The sequence below is a fragment of the Podarcis cretensis genome (genome assembly GCF_951804945.1).
Source record: "Podarcis cretensis genome assembly, chromosome: 2".
NCBI classification, from domain to species: Eukaryota; Metazoa; Chordata; class Lepidosauria; order Squamata; family Lacertidae; genus Podarcis; species Podarcis cretensis.
Window position 1 is genome coordinate 95,570,602 of NC_137171.1, and position 19,231 is coordinate 95,589,832.

Sequence of the window (19,231 nt, forward strand, 5' to 3'; positions counted from 1 at the left end):
ACCACTCCTCTTTTCTTTACTTTATCCGATGAGATGAATTATTGGCCTAATCTTTTATTAATCAAAACTTTTCTATGGAGCCTGGTCACATGTGTTTCCTGCAAGCAGATGATGTCCAATTGTTCTTTTTTCAATATATGAAAAATTCTTCTTCTTTTCTCTGGGGAATTTCTGCCATTTATATTCCAACTAAGAAGCTGCAGAGACATCCTGGGTCAATCTATTGGTCCTGTGGTGACGTCCCTTTCTTTTGGTCCTCTGGTCCTGAGGGTGTAGGTGCCAGTATAGGTGTAAGCGGTGGCGGTGGCCAGGCTCCTGTTGTCCCTTTCTGTAGATCCTCTTCATGGTCGTTCAAGAACTTTTGTTGGTCTTCTGCTGTTCTAATTTTAACTTTCTTTCCTTTGAAATTAAAAGATAGTCCTTGAGGAAACTCCCACCTATAAGGAATTGAGTTGCCTCTCAGTAATTTTGCAAGTTCTATATACGTCGCTCTAAGATCCAAAAGCTGTTTTGGTATGTCTCTGTAAATTTCGGCTCTCTTGCCGTGGATGTCAAGTGATTTTCCAAAATGAAGGCCTAATATTTTATCTCTCTCTTGCTTAGATCTTAAAATGATCAAACAGTCTCTGGGTTTATCCCTCCTCGTCACTCTTCCCAATCTGAAAGCAGTCACAATTTTAAAATCCTTATCCTCTTCAATACCCCAGAACTTTGAAAATTCTAATGTCAGATAACCAATCAGATCTTCCTGTTCAAGTTCTGGAATAGCTCTAAGTCTAAGATTGCTTTCCCGATTTCTCAGTTCAGTCATCGACCAGTAGGCCTGCTGTTCACTAATCTGTTTATGCAACGGCTTCACCTCCACCTTTAATGCCTCAACTTTCAAGTTGGCTTCCTCTGCTTTTTGTTTGGCTTCCTCAGCCAGTTTGTGATTCTCTGCTGTTGCTTCTTGAAGATTCCCAATTGCTTGTGTGTGTTGAGCCACCTGGTCAGTCAATTTATTTATTGAGGATGTGGCTTGATCAATTTTAGTCAAATGTTCGTCCGCCTTTTTATTTAGAATTGCCAGTTGTTCTAGGATCTGATTTAAAACTTTTTCAGATCCTCCTGAAGCCATATCCCCTGTAGATGTCTGCTCAACAGCCCCTTTTTGTATTTCTAGAACAGCTGGGACAGATGATCTACGTGGTTGGGAAGTCAAAGTTGTTTGTACCAATTGTTTTGCCTTTATTTTAGCCAGCCTTGTTTTCCCTGCGTCGCTCATTCCAATCCCGTCTGTGTATCAAGGTCAGACTGTATGTGTTCCCATGAGAGAGACAGTTCCAAAGTATAAACAACCAGGCAGCAGAGAATCAAAACAAAATATAGTTCCCAGAGAATTATAAATCCAAAGTCCTCTAGGGGGAGTAATAAAGTTCAACCGAAAGAAAGAGGTTTTTCCTTCTTTACAGTCCCAATAATCCAAAGAAGAAACAACTGAAGTTCTAAAAGGTCTTTTAGTTTCTTTTTAGCATTAAGCTTTTCCCAACTTAATACAAAGTCTCAGAGAGGGTGCAAGAAACAGTTTCTCTATTTCTTCTATGGTGTAACGTTTACATGCAACACTTTCAACCTTAAAAACAATATCAGCAGTTTGGCAGTTTGACAGTTCTTCTTTACCCTGGCAGCCCACGGATTTGGTTTCTTCAATTATTTATAAATCCCAAAGGAAGAAGGAAGATCCAGTCAGAAAATCAGCATAGATACTCCGAAATTGTCTCTTTTAATCCCTGCCAAAAGTTCAATAGTCTGCACGATAATCCAATCTTTTTTATAGTTCTTTCAAAGCGCTTCCCGCTTGTCAAACTTTGCTTTGATCTCTTTAGCACGGTCGGGAAACGGACTTCCTGGTTACGTTTCCCATTTTCAGCCAAATTAAATACTTTAGTCCCGATAATTTTTAAGTCCCCTTACTCACGGGTTGTAGTTGCAAATCTGATGTTCCAAGAAGAAAGGTCGGCGCTCATCAGCAGCAGCCGCGCGGCTTTGCTTCCCGCAGAAAGAGCGATGAACTCACAGCGCCGCTCCCCCTTTCACGTTCCGGAGCCCCTTACGGGGTTCCTTCTCCGTTTCTGGGGGGGCTTCTGGCGCCCGCCGAGTCCCACGGCCACGAGCTCACTCTGCCCGTGGTTTTTCTTGATGGGTCGCCGCTATGCCGCAGCGAACGACCCTTTTCTGCGGAGCCCCTCTTCAGAGCACGAAGAGGACCGCCATTGCTGTTTCGCGCCGCCTCCGGAAGTTTTTTGAAACTTTTAAAGTATAAGTATATTTGGATCATCTTTGGCATCTTATGACAGCAATTTTTATTGGATTGATTTTTTTTAAAAAAACACAATAGAGATTTAATGCAACTACATCTCTGCAGCCAGAAATGCCAACAGCAGCCTATGAACATGAGGAAAGAACTAAAATGAGCTTACCAAGTAACATCAGGTGATGGGACAGCAAAAAACTGACAGTACAGGCGGCTTGGGTAACCCACAACCGCAACATATTCTTCACCATCTGGAGTTAACATTTCTGGAGGAATGTCTGCAAATGTCAACAACAACAAAAAAGTTAGAACTACAGATCTATAAATAGCTTGGATTTAGAAACACCTGCCATCCCATGGGGTTGGGAAAACATTGCTGTCTAGAATCCAGCAAAAGTTAGTTGCACTTAGGAGTAGGCTCAGATGTTTACAAATCACTTGCTATTCAGACCAGGGTGGGGGGACACTTTTTTGTAATGGTCAGCCTAATCTAACATCATACTCACTGGCCAGAGGAAGAATGACTATTGAGACAGGACATCCCATCTGTCCCTTTGAGCAAGAAATCCCCTATCTTTGTGGGCAGCAGTAACAACTCATGAGGCAGCTTCTTGGAGGAAGAAAGCAGCAGCAAACAAGACTGAGGGGGCAGAACTGGTGCAACCATTAGGCAGAGTGAGTGGCCACCACAGGCAGCAGATGCTGGGAAGAGCAGCAGCGAGTGGTTGCAAGACAGAGCTTGGATGCCATGCAGACTGACTAGCACCCCTCAAGCAAGCCTGCTGCCCCCTCAGGTGCACTGTTGTATTGCTGCAATCTGGTCAGATTATGGACTCTGAGTGAGCCAACTCTGCTGACGGTACTTTCATGCCTTGGCCAGAAGGTGTTGCAAGATAGCAGCTGCTAGCTTAGGCATGTGGTTGCTGAGTGGCTAGTAGTGTCCAGTGAAAAGTACTGAAATCGTGACCCATGCTAGACCATGCTTGTTATGTGTTGACCAATCCCGTGCCTCTGTTGACCAATCTCTCATAAGGAGATGGGAATCCTCTCCTCCTTGGGTATTGGTTAGTCGTTAACTAAGGGTTTCCCATTGGAAGCTGCCTCTAGACCAGGAGTAGGAAACTTTTAACAGCCCATAGGCCACAAACTTCCAGGAGGGACATGTCCATGGTGGGAGGAGCCAGAAGCAAAAGTACAGTGGTACCTCGCAAGACGAATGCCTCGTAAGACGAAAAACTCGCAAGACGAAAGAGTTTTTCGTTTTTTTAGTTGCTTCGCAAGACGGATTTCCCTATGGGCTTGCTTCACAAGACGAAAATGTCTTGCAAGTTTGTTTCCTTTGTCTTGCAAGTTTGTTTCCTTTTTCTTGAAACCATGCATTCAGGGGGTGCAGTTGTGACTTGACTTCGAGGAGCAACTCATAGCATGCGGTGTGGTAGCCTTTTTTGAGGTTTTTGAAGACTTTGGTGATTTCTGAAGCTTTTCCAAAGTCTGTGCTTCGCAAGATGAAAAAACTCGCAGAACGAATTAATTTCGTCTTGCGAGGTACCACTGTAGGTGGAGCAACATATGTACATTTAACCTTTGGACAGTAGGCTTGTTTCTGCATAGACCTCCAACACAACCCATCTGTCCACACAAGCAAGAAGCATTGCCAGAATTCAAGGACACATTTCTTGCCATGCAGAAACACTCAAGGTGGGTGCAAAAGATGGCTGGGGAGGGATGGGGCCTGTGGAGGGCAGGAGAGTAAGACCTGGAGGACTGCTTTCGGCCCCTGTGCCTGAGGTTCCCTCTCTTTGCTTTAGACCTTCAGCAAATTGCCTCATGAACTGCCACCTGGGGTATGGAGGGAATTCCCCTTCTGCCTCCTTGTTAATGCCAAAATCTTAAATCAGGGGTGCCCAAACTTTTTTCAAAGAGGGGCAGATTTGATGAAGTGAACATGCGTATGGGCTGACCAAGTTGTTGAGCTTTTTTTAGGATTTCACCCCAGGACATATACTGCCACAGGGGCTGAAATAAATTGACCAGCAGGCTGGATTAGGCCCCTGACATGCCTGTCTTAAATATTGTCACAAGCCACTCAGAGCCTTCTGAAGCAGTTTTGTATAATGGAAAGAAGGAATGGAATAGTATCATAAGACAGAAGGGAGTCCTACCCATTGCTTCCTTGGGGCAGATGACAGCACTCTTTCCAGTCACCATACTCGTATGAGTCACTACTAAAAAAATAAAGCCACTAGCTGTGCCCAAGGATCTTCCAGGTGAGATGCTCTTTCATCCCCTTGGTCCTATTGTTATCAAAGTTGGAAGAGAAACTGAGCCCTAGAGTGGCCTAGTTTACTTGGGTAGCTTCCTTATACTGAGTCGGACCACTGGTCCACCTAGTTCAAGATTGTCTTCTGTAATGACTGGCAGTAGCTCTCCAGGGTTTCTGACCTGGATCTTATGGATTCAGGGACTGAATCCAGGGTCTTTACATGCCGAGGCACTCTTCCACTGAACTCCATGCATGTTGCGAAAAGCTGGAAAGACTTACTAAGCACATTGATGTTTGCAGTGGCGAGGATGGTGCCATGCTTGTTTGTAGCCTCACACTGGTACACGGCACTGTCTTGCAGCTCTAGGTCAGTGACGCTGATCTCCCTTGTTGAAAAAACAGCCCTGTTGGATTTTATTTCTGCCTCTGCCAAAAACAATAGGATACAGGATCACAGTAAGCCAAACGGTGCCTTCCTGGGAATGTGGGCTTTCAGAGAGAAGCTCTCGTCCATTTTGCCCATTGTTGTTGTTACTACTACTACTACTATGATTCCCAGCAGAACAAACTGGATGTTTTGCACCTTGTCCTTACCATCAAGAGACCTGCCATTCACTTTCCACTTTATAGTTGGCTCAGGATAGCCAATGGCTTGGCACAACAGTACAAAACTTTCGCCGACACCGTAAACTCCACTTTTGGGTTTCGTTACCCATATGGGTGGCTCTGTCGAGAAAGAAAAGAGTCATCTTTCAGCCATGGCTGTGAGTCAAAGGCAGACAGACACATGGTTAACATCACCACCACAACCACAGTAAGGCACCTAAAATGATGAAGCGCTTTACAATTATAGAATGTCTATAGAAATTGCATATAATATGGTCTGCAATTAGGCAAAATAATAATAATGAAAAAAATCGCCCATATAGTATCATTCAAGTTACACATTACATCAATAGTTCCCAAACTTATTCAGACCACTGCCCCTTTGGTTCCATAAACTCCTCGGTGCCCCTTACCCTACCCTATAAATAGCATTATTCAGAGTAGCAGTTTGCACTACCCACTCAGGAAAATAATAACGCAACAAAATTTGAAACAACAACCATTTAATTGCACATTTATTCAAAATCCAGTTAAAACTATGTAGTTTATTAATTTAACAAACTTGATGAACCTGATGCAGTGGTTTTCAAATACTGAAAGCCATTTTCACCTCTAGTGCCGCCTGCTGCTCACTTACCTGTTAAAGTCGCCCTAGGTAATCCTACTGCCCACCTTGGGAGCTACTGTGCTATATGCAATAGTCATGACCAGCTGTATTTTTCTTAGAAACCGCTGGGAGAATCTGATTTGGATTGGCAGAATGGTTTTTCAAAAATACACATTTCTCACCCACACAGATTTCACAATAAAAACTCTCCATTCCCCTGAAGCTCCTGTTAGACACAGAGGATGAAATATATAGGCTCCCACATTGTACCTGTGTGTTTTCTTCTCTGTGGCTAATAGAAGCTTAATACAGCAGAAAAGTTCATGGGGGAATCAATGCGGAGTACAGGTTTTTAGATCCTTTCCCCCATAAACCACAGCCTTCGTCCAAATCCCCTTCACTGTAACCATTCTCTTAAGAGAAGCTGTCCTTGTGGTTAGCGTGTTGGACTATGACCTAGGAGAGTGGGCTTCAAATCCCCTCTCTGCCATGAAGCTTACTGGGTGACCTTGGGCCAGTCACCATCTCTTAGTTTAACCTACCTCACAAGGTTGTTGTGAGGAGGAAGAGAACCATGTATACCACCTTGAGCTCCTTGGAAGATAAAATGTAATAAATAAAAATAATAAATAAATAAAAGAAGGAAGCTGTCAGGGAACTGCCATCAGCTCAGAGGCGAGAGGTGGAAGGGCAGTTGGGTTACAGGGAGTCTCCGAAGATTGCGTGAAGCAGCTCTTCCTCCGGAGAGGAGGGAGGCCCCGCCTCCAGTGGGGAAGGGATGCAGGGCTTGGAAGATGCTAGAGAGAGCCGCAACACCAAGCCTGAGCAAAGCGAGGCGGAGGCGGGTCCCCTTTTGCCCACGCCCTCTCTGCGCAGTTGGTTTATGCGCAGAGAGGGAAGGTGTAGGATGGGAGTCAAAAGACTGCTATGCTGGGGAAAGTTTAAGGACCACCCACTCCCAGATTCTGCTAGCGATTGAGCAGACATGGACTTGAGACGCTCTGAACTGTAATGGTTTTGTACAGATAATGAAGCCTGGAAAAGACCGGTGGGAGTTTTGCCTGTTCGCTCTCGAGCAACCACACCGGCACCTGACAGAAGCCTTGAAGGCCAGTGGTGGAACATCTCCTTTGCATGCATAAAGTCCCAGGTTCAATTCCTGGCATCTCCTCTGTCTGTCTGGAATTGTGGAGAGATGCTTTCAGTTTGTGAAAACAGTGCTGACCTAAGTGACCAATGCTCTGACTGAGTATAAGACGGCTTCCTGTGTTTCTAAATAATGTGTAGCTTGGCCTTAAAAAATAGTAATTATTGGCCTGGGGGAGGACCAAAAAGAGCTATGCAGCTAAAAATTTCCCTAAGGAAATATTAATTCCTTCTTTTATTCCAGGTTACCAGCAGGTGGCACTCTCTGGCAATAACTGGAAAAGGAAAGGAATCTCAAAAGACTGTCCTTTTACACCACGTGATGCTATTAGCATTGTTACTACCTTTTCAGCTCTGCTTGTATCAAAGGAGAAAGGGTAGGGAAGCAGACATAAGAAATCCTGTGATTTGTTACCCCAAACCCCGTTCACTGCATCTTCAGTGACAATGGCAATGATTGCAATATTTGTTGTTGCTTGCAGGGGTTGCCTAGTTTCCTAACACTGGGTGACCCTCTCCGAAATCATGAAAAGAAGTTTGAAACATGCAGAGCAAGTTGAAGTAACAGTACGCACAATGGTGAGCAGGTGAAGGACGGTATTTTCTGCTCCCGGATCAACTTGCATTTACAATCAAACATTGTGATCCTTAGGGCCGTGAAGTAGTCCTGGGACTGGAAAGCAGAAGGGAAGCACCTCTGGCTTCTGCAGCTGGCCAGGGTCAGGCCATGATACCCAGAAAGGCAAGCAGGAAAGCCACCCGGCCTAGCACACCAGCCAGACAAGGAGCAGCCGCAGAATGTTTGCCTTTCTGCTTCCTCCCTCCCAAATCTTAAGACCGTAAGAAGATCTTGTTGGGTTGGGCCAGTGGCCCATCTAGTCCAGGATCCTGTTCTCATTATGCCTGTCCAGATGACTGTGGAAAGTCCACAAGGAATACTAGCTGTGCCACGTTCCTGACTATTACTTACTGGGAAGGAGAGGAGGGGCAGGGCCTCAGAGTGATGGGTGTTCTGCAAATCCACTGGGGCAATCAATCTGGCACTCCTGCATCATGCCGACCACAGCAACGCCTTGACCCTCTCCAGAGCAACAGCCACTCACCTGCTATGAAGCTAGCATAGCAGCTTTATCCCACCTGAGCAGCACCTGAGTGCAATTGTGCTCATCCCCACTTGTGATGCCTTGCAGCTGCCTTCAACCAGTGGCATAGCATGGGTTGCCAGTGCCCGGGGCGAGACACGTATTGTGCCCAGTAACCAGTGACAGGACTGGCATGGCAACTGCAACCTACCAATTTCTCCCTTTCCACCTTCAGTTCAATGTGGATCGCAGCCACTGCCCTCCACAACCCAACATTAAAAGAAAATATATAAATAGTCTTAATGGAAGAAGCAAAGGCTTTGGGAGGGGAAAGAGTGCGGGAGTGCAATCATGGGACCGGGATTGGTGGTATTTGAGGTGCTCCCTGCCTATAGAAAGAGGCACAGAGAGGAGGCTAGGCTGTTTTCCTTTTCTTGAAACTTTGCACCCCTAATAATTTTGCATCTGGGGCTACTGCCCACACTACACCACTGCCTCCAACTGTCCTCCCTGGGACTGCAGAACCAAAGGAAATCACCATCTATCAGCTGGAAGACTAAGGGCTGGCTGCTGTGTGTGCTTGAGTATATTCATAACAGAATTCTGAACTTTTTTGGGGGGGGGCAACTGGGGATGCCATTACCTGTTGCTTGAAAGCCACCTTGAGAATCATTTGATTGAAAGGCAGAGGATACATCTTCAAAATAAATAAATGATAGATTAACACATTGCAATCTAAAAACAAGCAGGCACACTTCTCTTCCGGAGTAGGCAAAATGGAAATTCCCAATTCTCAAAGTTGTGCCATAGTGGGCCATAAAAGGTTGACCACACTTAGATCAGGCCCTCCAGCCAAGAGTGGCTCCTCACCCTTGACTCAATTCACTAAGAGATTTTCTAGTAAATGAAACTTGAGAGTGGGAGCAAGGTGTGCTGTGCTAATCATTTAATCTCACCAAACAAATATGAAAAGAGAGCAGGGAAATTATTATTTACCTCTATAGAAACTGAGCATGCCAGAGACTCACACATAATCTAGATATATAAGAAGGGAGGGGTTGTAAACTTTTGTCTAACGTTTAACTATCCATGGAAAAAAGGAAGAAGAATGTATACATGGCAATGGTAGTGAGTTTGGGCACTTTCTGGGTTGTATCCAATGTTAGTCCTGCTTAGAGCAGAATCACTGAAGTTAATAGACTTGTCTAACTCCAAGTTCATTGATTTCAACATGTCTACTCTGAGCAGGATGAGTATTGGACACAACCCATTTCTATAAACCCACAAAAAAAGCCAAGCAGATTTCTCGGCAGCTAAAAAAAGGTGAGAAATGACTCATCTACATTTGGCACCATCCTAATCTTAACTACAAGAAACATGTTGCAAGCAATGGATTGATCAGCCTACGGTGATTTTGGAAACTCAGTCCATGGATGCTTTTGAAAAACTGCTGGACAGAAAACTGTCGGACATTCTTTTAAGTGATCATTCCCCCTTCAACTAGCTTTAGCAAGTTGCTTCTTGGCATTCCATGCATCCACTTGCACGATGCCTAAACCTGATGTCAGGAGTCAGTTTTCTCTTTTAAATAATAGCTCGTTAAAAAAAATTTAAAAAATCTGGGAACTTAACCAACATTGGCTTATTGGTGCTTTTCAGTAGTTTAGTGTTGGTTGCTTGTTTACAACCACAGGAAAATTTGGCTTAAATACTAAGATTGCTTTCAAAAAGTACTCCCATTAGTCTAAATCTCTTGCCTTGTTTGTAGCTCAAGAGGCATTAGGATATAAGAGGATTAATCTTGAGAACTATGAGAGTTCTCAAGCTCCCTGTTAACCATCACCTTGTCTTGCATACCTGCGCAAGGGTCAGGCACAATTAGAGTCTTTGTACACAGAAAACACCCTGTTATTGATTTCAGTGCAGCTCATCATGTTAAATCAGAAGTCCTCAGACTTTGGGGGCACCAGGGAAATCTAAGAAACTGTGGTGGGAACCATAAAATACCCATTTCACAGAAGAAAAGGGTGAACCCCTCATCCAAAGCAGGCAACATACCTATACACTCCCCATAAAAACAAATGATACATAGACGAAGAAGGCAACCTTCCACAAAAATAATCCAATATCTCCCCCCGAAGCAAAAAAGAGAGGAGAAGAATAAAATAAAATTGGGAGGGTAAAGGGAGTTTTGGCAGGCACCAAGGAGCTGTCGGTGGATGCCATGGTGTTCACAGGTACCATGTTGGAGACCTCAGCATTGAAGCAAAGAACAACAACTAAATGGAAATTTTTGCCTGGGATCACTCAACTTCCTACCTTAGCTCTTACAGTTAAGAGAGATTTGGAGAAATGATTGCATAGAATTGCAACTGGAGTGCATAAATGCAGGTCATTTCATACAGTGCATTTAAAGATATTTTAAGTGTACGCCTGGAAATGAAAAACATGTAGCTACTCTCGGAGGTTTGATAGGCTACAGTTCCCTACTGAACATATGCTAAATGATCACCCTACTTTACCATTGTGTGATGTATGAAATGACCGTATGGCATCCATTATAAACCTAAAAGGATCCTAGTTAAACAGATCCTGGGCACCCACAAACATACACAGACCTCAGTACCCGTGAACATCTTTTCCACCCTGCCAAACAGGTCATCTGGAAGCATCTTAGGCCACATTTAACAGCCCTTCAGCTTTACTAGATTGGCCATCAGAAGAACTGGGTAGGCAACCTTAGGCATGTGACCTCTAATCAAAAGCCCAGGATTATTAGGAATGACTCCATGCAGAAAATCCCTATGAAAATACCTGTGCAAGAGGGAGGAAGGGGGGATGCTGGGTGACCAAACCATCAATCTTTAGCTGCAAACTCACCTTAAAATGTATAACCAGGCAGCCTTTGTTTCCAAATGATTCTAAGATGGTGTGTGAGAGGCATGCAAGCTGTTGAAAATGTCTTGTGCTTTCAACACAATGACACGATAGAAAACTATGTGAATAGCTAGGCTTTCACTTTTCTGTTATCAGCAGGAGAGAGAACAGACATGGTGGAAAAAGAAGAAATTGTGAGTGCCAGTTACCCACCTCCGGGTTTAATTTATGTTCTATCCGCACCCATGTGCTTGAGAGAAGGGAGCCAGAGCAGCTTAGCCTGGTTGTAACTTGACTGCAATGCCAATGGAATCAATTAAAGCCAGTGAGGTCAGCACAGCTAAGTTCTCTTACGCCAAAGGAGCACTGGCCCTTAGCACGTGATGGAGTGGGAAGGATGGTGTCAGCCCATGATTAATGGCAGTGACATTTTGCCGTTTGGAAACTCAGGAGAGGGAAAAAATGAGTTGGGCTCAATTTCACCCGGGCTTCCCATAGGTGGGGAGACTCCTGATAATAAACAGAATCCTTGTCAATTCCATTGATCTTATTTAATAGATTTCCATGCTCAGAAAGAGAGGGTGGGGGAAAAACTATCCACACTACTCTGTTTGGGCACAGGATGGTGGTATGGATGCATTTGCATCTGTGCATCTTAACGAACAGAGGCAATAATTTTCATCTGAATCTGCGGCCATTATTCTATGCCGCTTAATTGCTGCGACTTCCTTGGCATTTGATTGCTTTTGCAGCTCCTGCAGTTCGCTTTTGAAGACGGCTTCAGTTTTTCAGTAAAAAAATATAAAAAATCCTCAGCCAGATTGTTAAGATATTCAACGACTGTAGAGACATTCCAAGCCATCTGGAATGATTTCTAAGTCAGCAATTTGCAGTAGTGCAAATTGCCCTATGCACTCTCCCTACCCGCATATCTCTCTCTCTCTCTCTCTCTCTCTCTCTCTCTCTCTCTCTCTTTCTCTCTCTCTCTCTCTTTCTCTCTCATACACACACACACACACACACACACTCCTGTGCAGCATGATAAATGCTATATAAAGTCAAATAGAAAAGCACAGCAATGCTAGTGCTTATTTTCTTTTTCTTTTAAAAAGTGTCCCAGCAATATAAAAAGTAACAAGAAGATGCATCATAAATATTTGAAATGCTTATTTCGTTCCTGGATTTCCTCTGATACCAGGGAGATGAAAAGAGTGGGATAAATATTAAAATCAAGCAGGAGACAGATGTGTGCAATTTAATGCTCTCTGCGCTCATTTCCTCAGAAGGCTGGGCAGTTTTATTATTTGATATTGCTGCTCACTGCAACTGGCTGGGAACCAAGGTACCTTAAGGACTGTTTTCTGCCATATGTTACCCACCCACCTCCACCCCACCATACTTTGTCCATTATTGGAGGCCTTACTTCAGATTTGTAATCCTTAGAAAGCCCAATGACTAGCTGCAAGAAAACAGGATCTTTTCTGTGGTGGCACCCATCTTGGGGAACAACCTACACCTGTTACGTGGCTCTTTTAGGTAGGAAATAAAAAAAGAAGGAAGGTGGCTGAGACTTGCCTTTATGGCTCACCTTATATAATCATTTGTCTTTGCAGTAGTTTCCACAATGACAGGTGCCCCCTCCCCAAATAATTAGGCATGGCAAAAGACTCCCATTGTGGTCAATTTCAAGCAGGGACATCACATTGTGTGGAGAGTGGAGTGCTATTCCTTCCTTCATCAGCTACAACCCTTCCCAAAAAATGCTTCCCACAAGGGAGTAGGGCTGGGTGGGGGGGGGGGGAATGCTTTTTCAAGTCCAATTGCTGTTCTGTGTAGAGGTGGGAGGGTGAAAGGATTTAAGCCTCACAGGTCACATTGGGCCCAGAGGCCAGACAGCCCAACCTCTGTGACAAAGGTGGGTCCACATAGTACTATATTTGACACTGTATTTGCCATCTACCTAGACACATTGGCCCAGATTCAACAAACCCAGTGTGCTAGTAGAAGCCAGTACAAGGACACCTGCTTGTGCTATATAGATCTTCTCCCATTTCGTCCACTTGTGTCACCCAAATCTGCTTTGGCACATCAGGAGAACCCCCATAACAGTGCACATGCACAGAGAAGAGCATTCTGTTTGGCAAAAAGAAATGCTTGCACTGGTGGAACAATCATATTGGCCCCATGTGGAGTTCCACCCATTACTTTGTCCATACAACTAACTGGGTGTGTGGGAGGGAATTCCAGTGACCATGTCCATATGTTTAAATCTGATACGATGGTATCTTAGACCTGGGTAGGCTAGCTTCTGACCGAGCCACCTGCATTACTGGACACACATTTGGTGACTGTAAGAAAGGTCTCAACAAGGAGGAGGAGAGCCCCTCCACATCATGCTGAAGAGCTCCTGCATGTTGGGATGTGTGCATAAGGTTCACTCTCATGGTCAGTAGACATGGTCAGTCTGTGTCAATGGCAGGCACATGTGTGAGAGGGCTTACCTCAGCAGCTAGACTGGTGACTGGGAGCGGCCACCGAGACCATATAACACTGGTCCTGAAAGACCTACATTGGCTCTCAGTACATTTCTGAGCATTTCGTACAAAGATTACCATAATAAAGGACAAAAGTGGTAAGGACCTAACAGAAGCAGAAGACATCAAGAAGAGGTGGCAAGAATACACAGAGGAATTATACCAGAAAGATATGGATGGCTCGTACACCCCAGGTAGTGTGGTTGCTGACCTTGAGCCAGACATCCTGGAGAGTGAAGTCAAATGGGCCTTAGAAAGCACTGCAAATAACAAGGCCAGTGGAAGTGATGGTATTCCAGCTGAACTACTTAAAATTTTAAAAGATGATGCTGTCAAGGTGCTACACTCAATATGCCAGCAAGTTTGGAAAACTCAGAAGTGGCCAGAGGATTGGAGAAGATCAGTCTACATCCCAATCCCAAAGTAGGGCAGTGCCAAAGAATGCTCCAACTACTGCACAATTGCACTCATTTCACATGCTAGCAAGGTTATGCTTAAAATTCTACAAGGAAGGCTCAAGCAGTATGTGGACCAAGAACTCCCAGAAGTGCAAGCTGGATTTCGAAGGGGCAGAGGAACCAGAGACCAAATTGCAAACATGCGCTGGATTATGGAGAAAGCCAGAGAGTTCCAGAAAGACATCTACTTTTGCTTCATTGACTATGCAAAAGCCTTTGACTGTGTCGACCACAGCAAACTATGGCAAGTTCTTAAAGAAATGGGAGTGCCTGATCACCTGATCTGTCTCCTGAGAAATCTCTATGTGAGACAAGAAGCTACAGTTAGAACTGGATATGGAACAACTGATTGGTTCAAAATTGGGAAAGGAGTACGGCAAGGCTGTATATTGTCTCCCTGCTTATTTAACTTATATGCAGAATTCATCATGCGAAAGGCTGGGCTGGATGAATCCCAAGCCAGAATTAAGATTGCCGGAAGAAATATCAACAACCTCAGATATGCAGATAACACAACTTTGATGGCAGAAAGTGAGGAGGAATTAAAGAACCTTTTAATGAGGGTGAAAGAGGAGAGCAAAAAGTATGGTCTGAAGCTCAACATCAAAAAAAAAAAAAAAAAGATCATGGCCACTGGGCCCATCACCTCCTGGCAAATAGAAGGGGAAGAAATGGAGGCAGTGAGAGATTTTACTTTCTTGGGCTCCATGATCACTGTAGATGGTGACAGCAGTCACGAAATTAAAAGACGCCTGCTCCTTGGGAGAAAGGTGATGGCAAACCTTGACAGCATCTTAAAAAGCAGAGACATCACCTTGCCAACAAAGGTCCGTATAGTTAAAGCCATGGTTTTCCCAGTAGTGATGTATGGAAGTGAGAGCTAGACCATAAAGAAGGCTGATCACCGAAGAATTGATGCTTTTGAATTATGGTGCTGGAGGAGACTCTTGAGAGTCCCATGGACTGCAAGAAGATCAAATGCATCCATTCTTAAGGAAATCAGCCCTGAATGCTCACTGGAAGGACAGATCGTGAAGCTGAGGCTCCAATACTTTGGCCACCTCATGAGAAGAGAAAACTCCCTGGAAAAGACCCTGATGTTGGGAAAGATGGAGGGCACAAGGAGAAGGGGACGACAGAGGACGAGATGGTTGGACAGTGTTCTCGAAGCTACAAACATGAGTCTGACCAAACTGCGGGAGACAGTGGAAGACAGAAGTGCCTGGTGTGCTCTGGTCCATGGGGTCATGAAGAGTCGGACACGACTAAACGACTAAACAAACAACAACATTTCTGAGCACAATTCCAAGTGTTGGTGCTGACCTTTAAAGCCCTAAAAGGCCTTGGCCCAGCATACCTGAAGGGGTGTCTTCACCCGTATCATTTAGCCCGAAGGTCCATTTCCGAGGGCTATGTGGTGGTTCCCTCACTGAGAGAAGTGAGGCTACAGGGAACCAGGCAGCGGGCCTTCTTGGTAGTGGCACCCACCCTGTGGAACGTTCTCCTGTCAGATGTCAAGGAAATAAACAACTACCTGACTTTTAGAAAACACCTGAAGGCAGCTGTGTTTAGGGAAGTTTTAATGTTTGATTTTTTTTTTGTTTTTAATATCCTGTTGGGAGCCACCCAGAGTAGCTGGGGAAGCCCTGCCAGATGGGCAGGGTATAAATAATAAATTACTACTACTACTGCATGGTCAGAACTTGGAAGAACTTGGTTGCATGGAAAACCATAAAAAGCTACCTCTTCATATGTCAAGTACATCTAAGGTCATTTATATGGTCACTACAAATGTATGCAATGAAATCTTGATGCACATTGGAACAGAAATGGTGACTAGGATGTGTGTGTGTGTTTAACTATTTTTCTACCTGCGGCTTCTCTGTATTATCCTACCCTACCCACCCCGGCAACTTCCCCTGTGGTAGTGGCTGCCTCTCTATTTTCCATGTGTAGATACGGCTTTCAACTCCTGTGAAGGTATGAGGTAGAAAACTCTCCCGGTACAATTTAAGACGATAATCCCATATTGCTTTATTTGAACTATTTATCTGGAACGGAAGCACTTGAACCTCGATCTTTTTCTCAACCTCAGATAATGCTTCTCCCTTTTGAGGTCTAGCTGACAGTAGGACAACTGCTTCTGTGACTTGTTCCAGAAGCAGCAATGAAATGCACGGCTGGAGGACTGTTCCCGTTAAGTGTGTCATTTCAAAGGCTATTCACTGTAAGAACATGTATTTGCTGAGCTTGCAGATTGATAGAATTACTATAGCAAAATTACACGACTGAAATCCATTGACGACACAGCACTCACACTGGCGCAACACAGCACGAGTTCACACTCTCTGCTTAAGTGATAGGAAATAACTGGCAATTCTCTTCCCTGGCTCCCTCCCTCTCTGAGGTAATTTCCTCAGGCGATTAGAAAGAATGATCCATGATGCCTGCATCAGGATAGCATTATCATATTTCTATTTTCAAGCTATGGAACCAGAAAAAAATCCAATCGCATGGTATCCTTTAGAATCAATGGTTTGAAAACCACCTTAATATTCTGTAAACTGCCCAGAGAACTTAGTTTTATGGGCAGCATAGACACTTAATAAAGCCTTCCCCAACCTGGGGCTCTTCATATGTTTTTGACCACCTGTCCTATCATCCTTAGGGATGCAGGTGGCACTGTGGGTTAAACCACAGAGCCTAGGACTTGCTGATCAGAAGGTCAGCAGTTCGAATCCCCACGACGGGGTGAGCTCCCATTGCTCGGTCCCCACTCCTGCCAACCTAGCAGTTCGAAAGCACATCAAAGTGCAAGTAGATAAATAGGTACCACTCCAGCGGGAAGGTAAACGGTGTTTCCATGTGCTGCTCTGGTTCGCCAGAAGCGGCTTAGTCATGCTGGCCACATGACCCGGAAGCTGTACACCGACTTCCTCGGCCAATAAAGCAAGATGAGCATGCAACCCCAGGGTCGGCCACGACAGGACCTAATGGTCAGGGGTCCCTTTACCCTTTACCTTTACCTATCATCCTTGTCTACTGGCCACGCTGGCTGGGACTGATGTGAATTGGTGTTCTACAACGAGAGGGCACAAGTTTGGAAAAGGCTACATTACACTGGCACTGCCATCCTATGCATGCTTTCTTGGGCATGTTATATGAATATAAATAAGTACAAGCTATGTCTACCTTGTTTTACACAGAATTTCTCGTGAATTCTTGAAGTATCTGTCTTAGACATATGTGGCAGAATCTATATGGGACCAACTGGATAGCTCAGTTGATTAGAGGGTGGTGTTGATAACACCAAGGTTGCAGCTTCAATCTCCATATGGGGCAGCTGCATATTCCTGCATTGCAGGAAGTTGAACTTGATGATCCTCAGGGTCCCTTGCAGCTCTACAATTCTATGATTCTAAGAAGGTTTGAAACATCTGTCAGATCCCCTGAATGGTTTAGCTCCAGTGTAGAACTTGGAAGTTGCACAGTGTAGAATTTGGAAGTTGCACAGAATGTTGATCACATTGTTTTATAAATGTAATCTGCTCTTGAAAATATTCAAATTATTTTTATTTAATTTTTATGGTGCACAGCCTTTTTAAAAATCACTGGTTTAAATAAGGTCTGAGCAACTTGTAATCCACCAAGGTGAAGGCTTCCCACCACCCAGGTATGTCAAATACTGGGCAAAGAACACGACATAGTTGTTCTGCCAGGAATAACACATGTTTGACAAACCTGATTTACAGTCTGATATGAATGAGAATAGTAGCACTGCTTGGAAGGATGGAATTCAACTACCAAACATATATCAAACAGCATCATTAATAAGATCACAATACCTTCGACGTCCACTGTGAACTGATGTTTCGTTTCTCCCAAAACATTCTTGGCAATGCATTCATAGACCCCTCCATCATCTGTAGTGACTTGTTCTATCTTCAATATCTTCCCAAAATTCTCTCTGACTCCTCTGTCATCCCTGCCTCTGTCAACCCTTCTCCAGGTTAGATGTGGTGTTGGACTATGGCCAGAAAAGAAGAAACAGGAAAAGATTTTTTAAAAATTTAAGTGACATTGTCTCCTTTTTAAAGCAGCTGGATAGTTTGAATATTTCAGAGTGTGTGCCTTTTACCTTTGTTCTATCAAACCCTTGACTTCAATAAATCACATATATAGACATATATAAATATACATAATGTGTTAAACCTCAGATAAGAGGCATGCATTGCTTGGAATAGGCATTGCCTCCTCATTAAAGGACATGGTGAATGTGCAAAGCATGGTTCGCTGCCAACAGCATATTGGAAATTGGTTGGAGCACCACAGAAAGGCAGTAGCATGTACATGGAGGTACGGAAACTTGTTTCATCCCGTTCCATGACAGCTTTTCGCAGCTATAAGTGGGGTTAAAGATTTCATTGCGATGACACTAATCAATTCTGTGCTTGCCCAGCCAGAGCTAATTCTCCAGGCAACTGAATATAAAAGAAACTTTGTGTTTTGCAGAATTAATGGGGCACTCTCATAACAAAGCAGACAGAAGTTCAGGGCAGGCTGCTAACTTCCCATTCCCAGCTGGCCTCCCTGATGCCAACACACTACATGGCACACATAGACCCAAGTCCTGGCTGTTTACTCTTCTGTCCATCTGTTGAGATGGCAACATGCTGAGACCCAGGTTACTCTCTCCTCCTGGTTCCTAAAATATATTATGGCTTTCCATGAGCAGAATGTTCACAGTACATGTGGCATCTCTTTTCTTCAGAAGGCATAGCTTTCATTCCTCCCCCCGAAACTTCCAAGTTTTCCCTAAGGCTTTATTTATTTTAAAGAATTGCTAATCCACTTAATGTTTGAAAACCTATTAAGCAATATACACAATCACAAAAAGGCAGAACAGTTACAGATATATTTGTGTGTGAGAATATATACATGCATATATAAAAGGAAGAGGTAAAAATAGTAATTCAGACATAACACGATCCAGGTCTCAGCGACATTCGTCAAAAAACAGTGTTTTGAATGTGTGTTTTGAACACGCAACACCAGGTGGTGCTGGAGAGCAAAAATAATTCTTTGTGATTTTCCATAATGCCTCCCCCCTTTTTATAACAATTTAATTTCTGACTTATTTATAGTGGTTTTTTTTCCTGTGTGTAGATCCACCCCCAGTCTCATGATGAGGCAAAGCCTGGGCAAATAGATATATCTTTACAAAACATCCAGAACAACTCCTTCAAAGATATATATTGTATGTTCCTTATGACAACGATCAGTGTACTTATATGCTCCTCTAACCTAATAATTAAACAGCACCTAGAAGGAAAAGAGAAAATTCTGTACAGCTTTCCCTCAGGGT

At 44.0% G+C, this 19,231-nt stretch overlaps 1 protein-coding gene and 1 long non-coding RNA gene across 5 annotated transcripts in view; both read right to left on the bottom strand.

Annotated features, from left to right (window-relative positions):
- The window catches only part of LOC307209216, a 350,788-nt gene that overhangs the window by 45,505 nt on the left and 286,052 nt on the right, over positions 1-19,231 (bottom strand). The gene's annotated exons all lie outside the window — the stretch shown is intronic.
- The window catches only part of CHL1 (cell adhesion molecule L1 like), a 204,882-nt gene that overhangs the window by 45,505 nt on the left and 140,146 nt on the right, over positions 1-19,231 (bottom strand). For all 4 annotated transcript variants that reach the window (XM_079958424.1, XM_079958422.1, XM_079958425.1 and 1 more), the window contains 4 exons: positions 17,712-17,893; positions 5,151-5,282; positions 4,836-4,982; positions 2,460-2,571 (listed from right to left, as the gene is read on the bottom strand). In XM_079958424.1, coding sequence (XP_079814550.1) covers positions 2,460-2,571; positions 4,836-4,982; positions 5,151-5,282; positions 17,712-17,893 — 573 coding nt within the window. The remainder of the gene's footprint in view (positions 1-2,459; positions 2,572-4,835; positions 4,983-5,150; positions 5,283-17,711; positions 17,894-19,231) is intronic.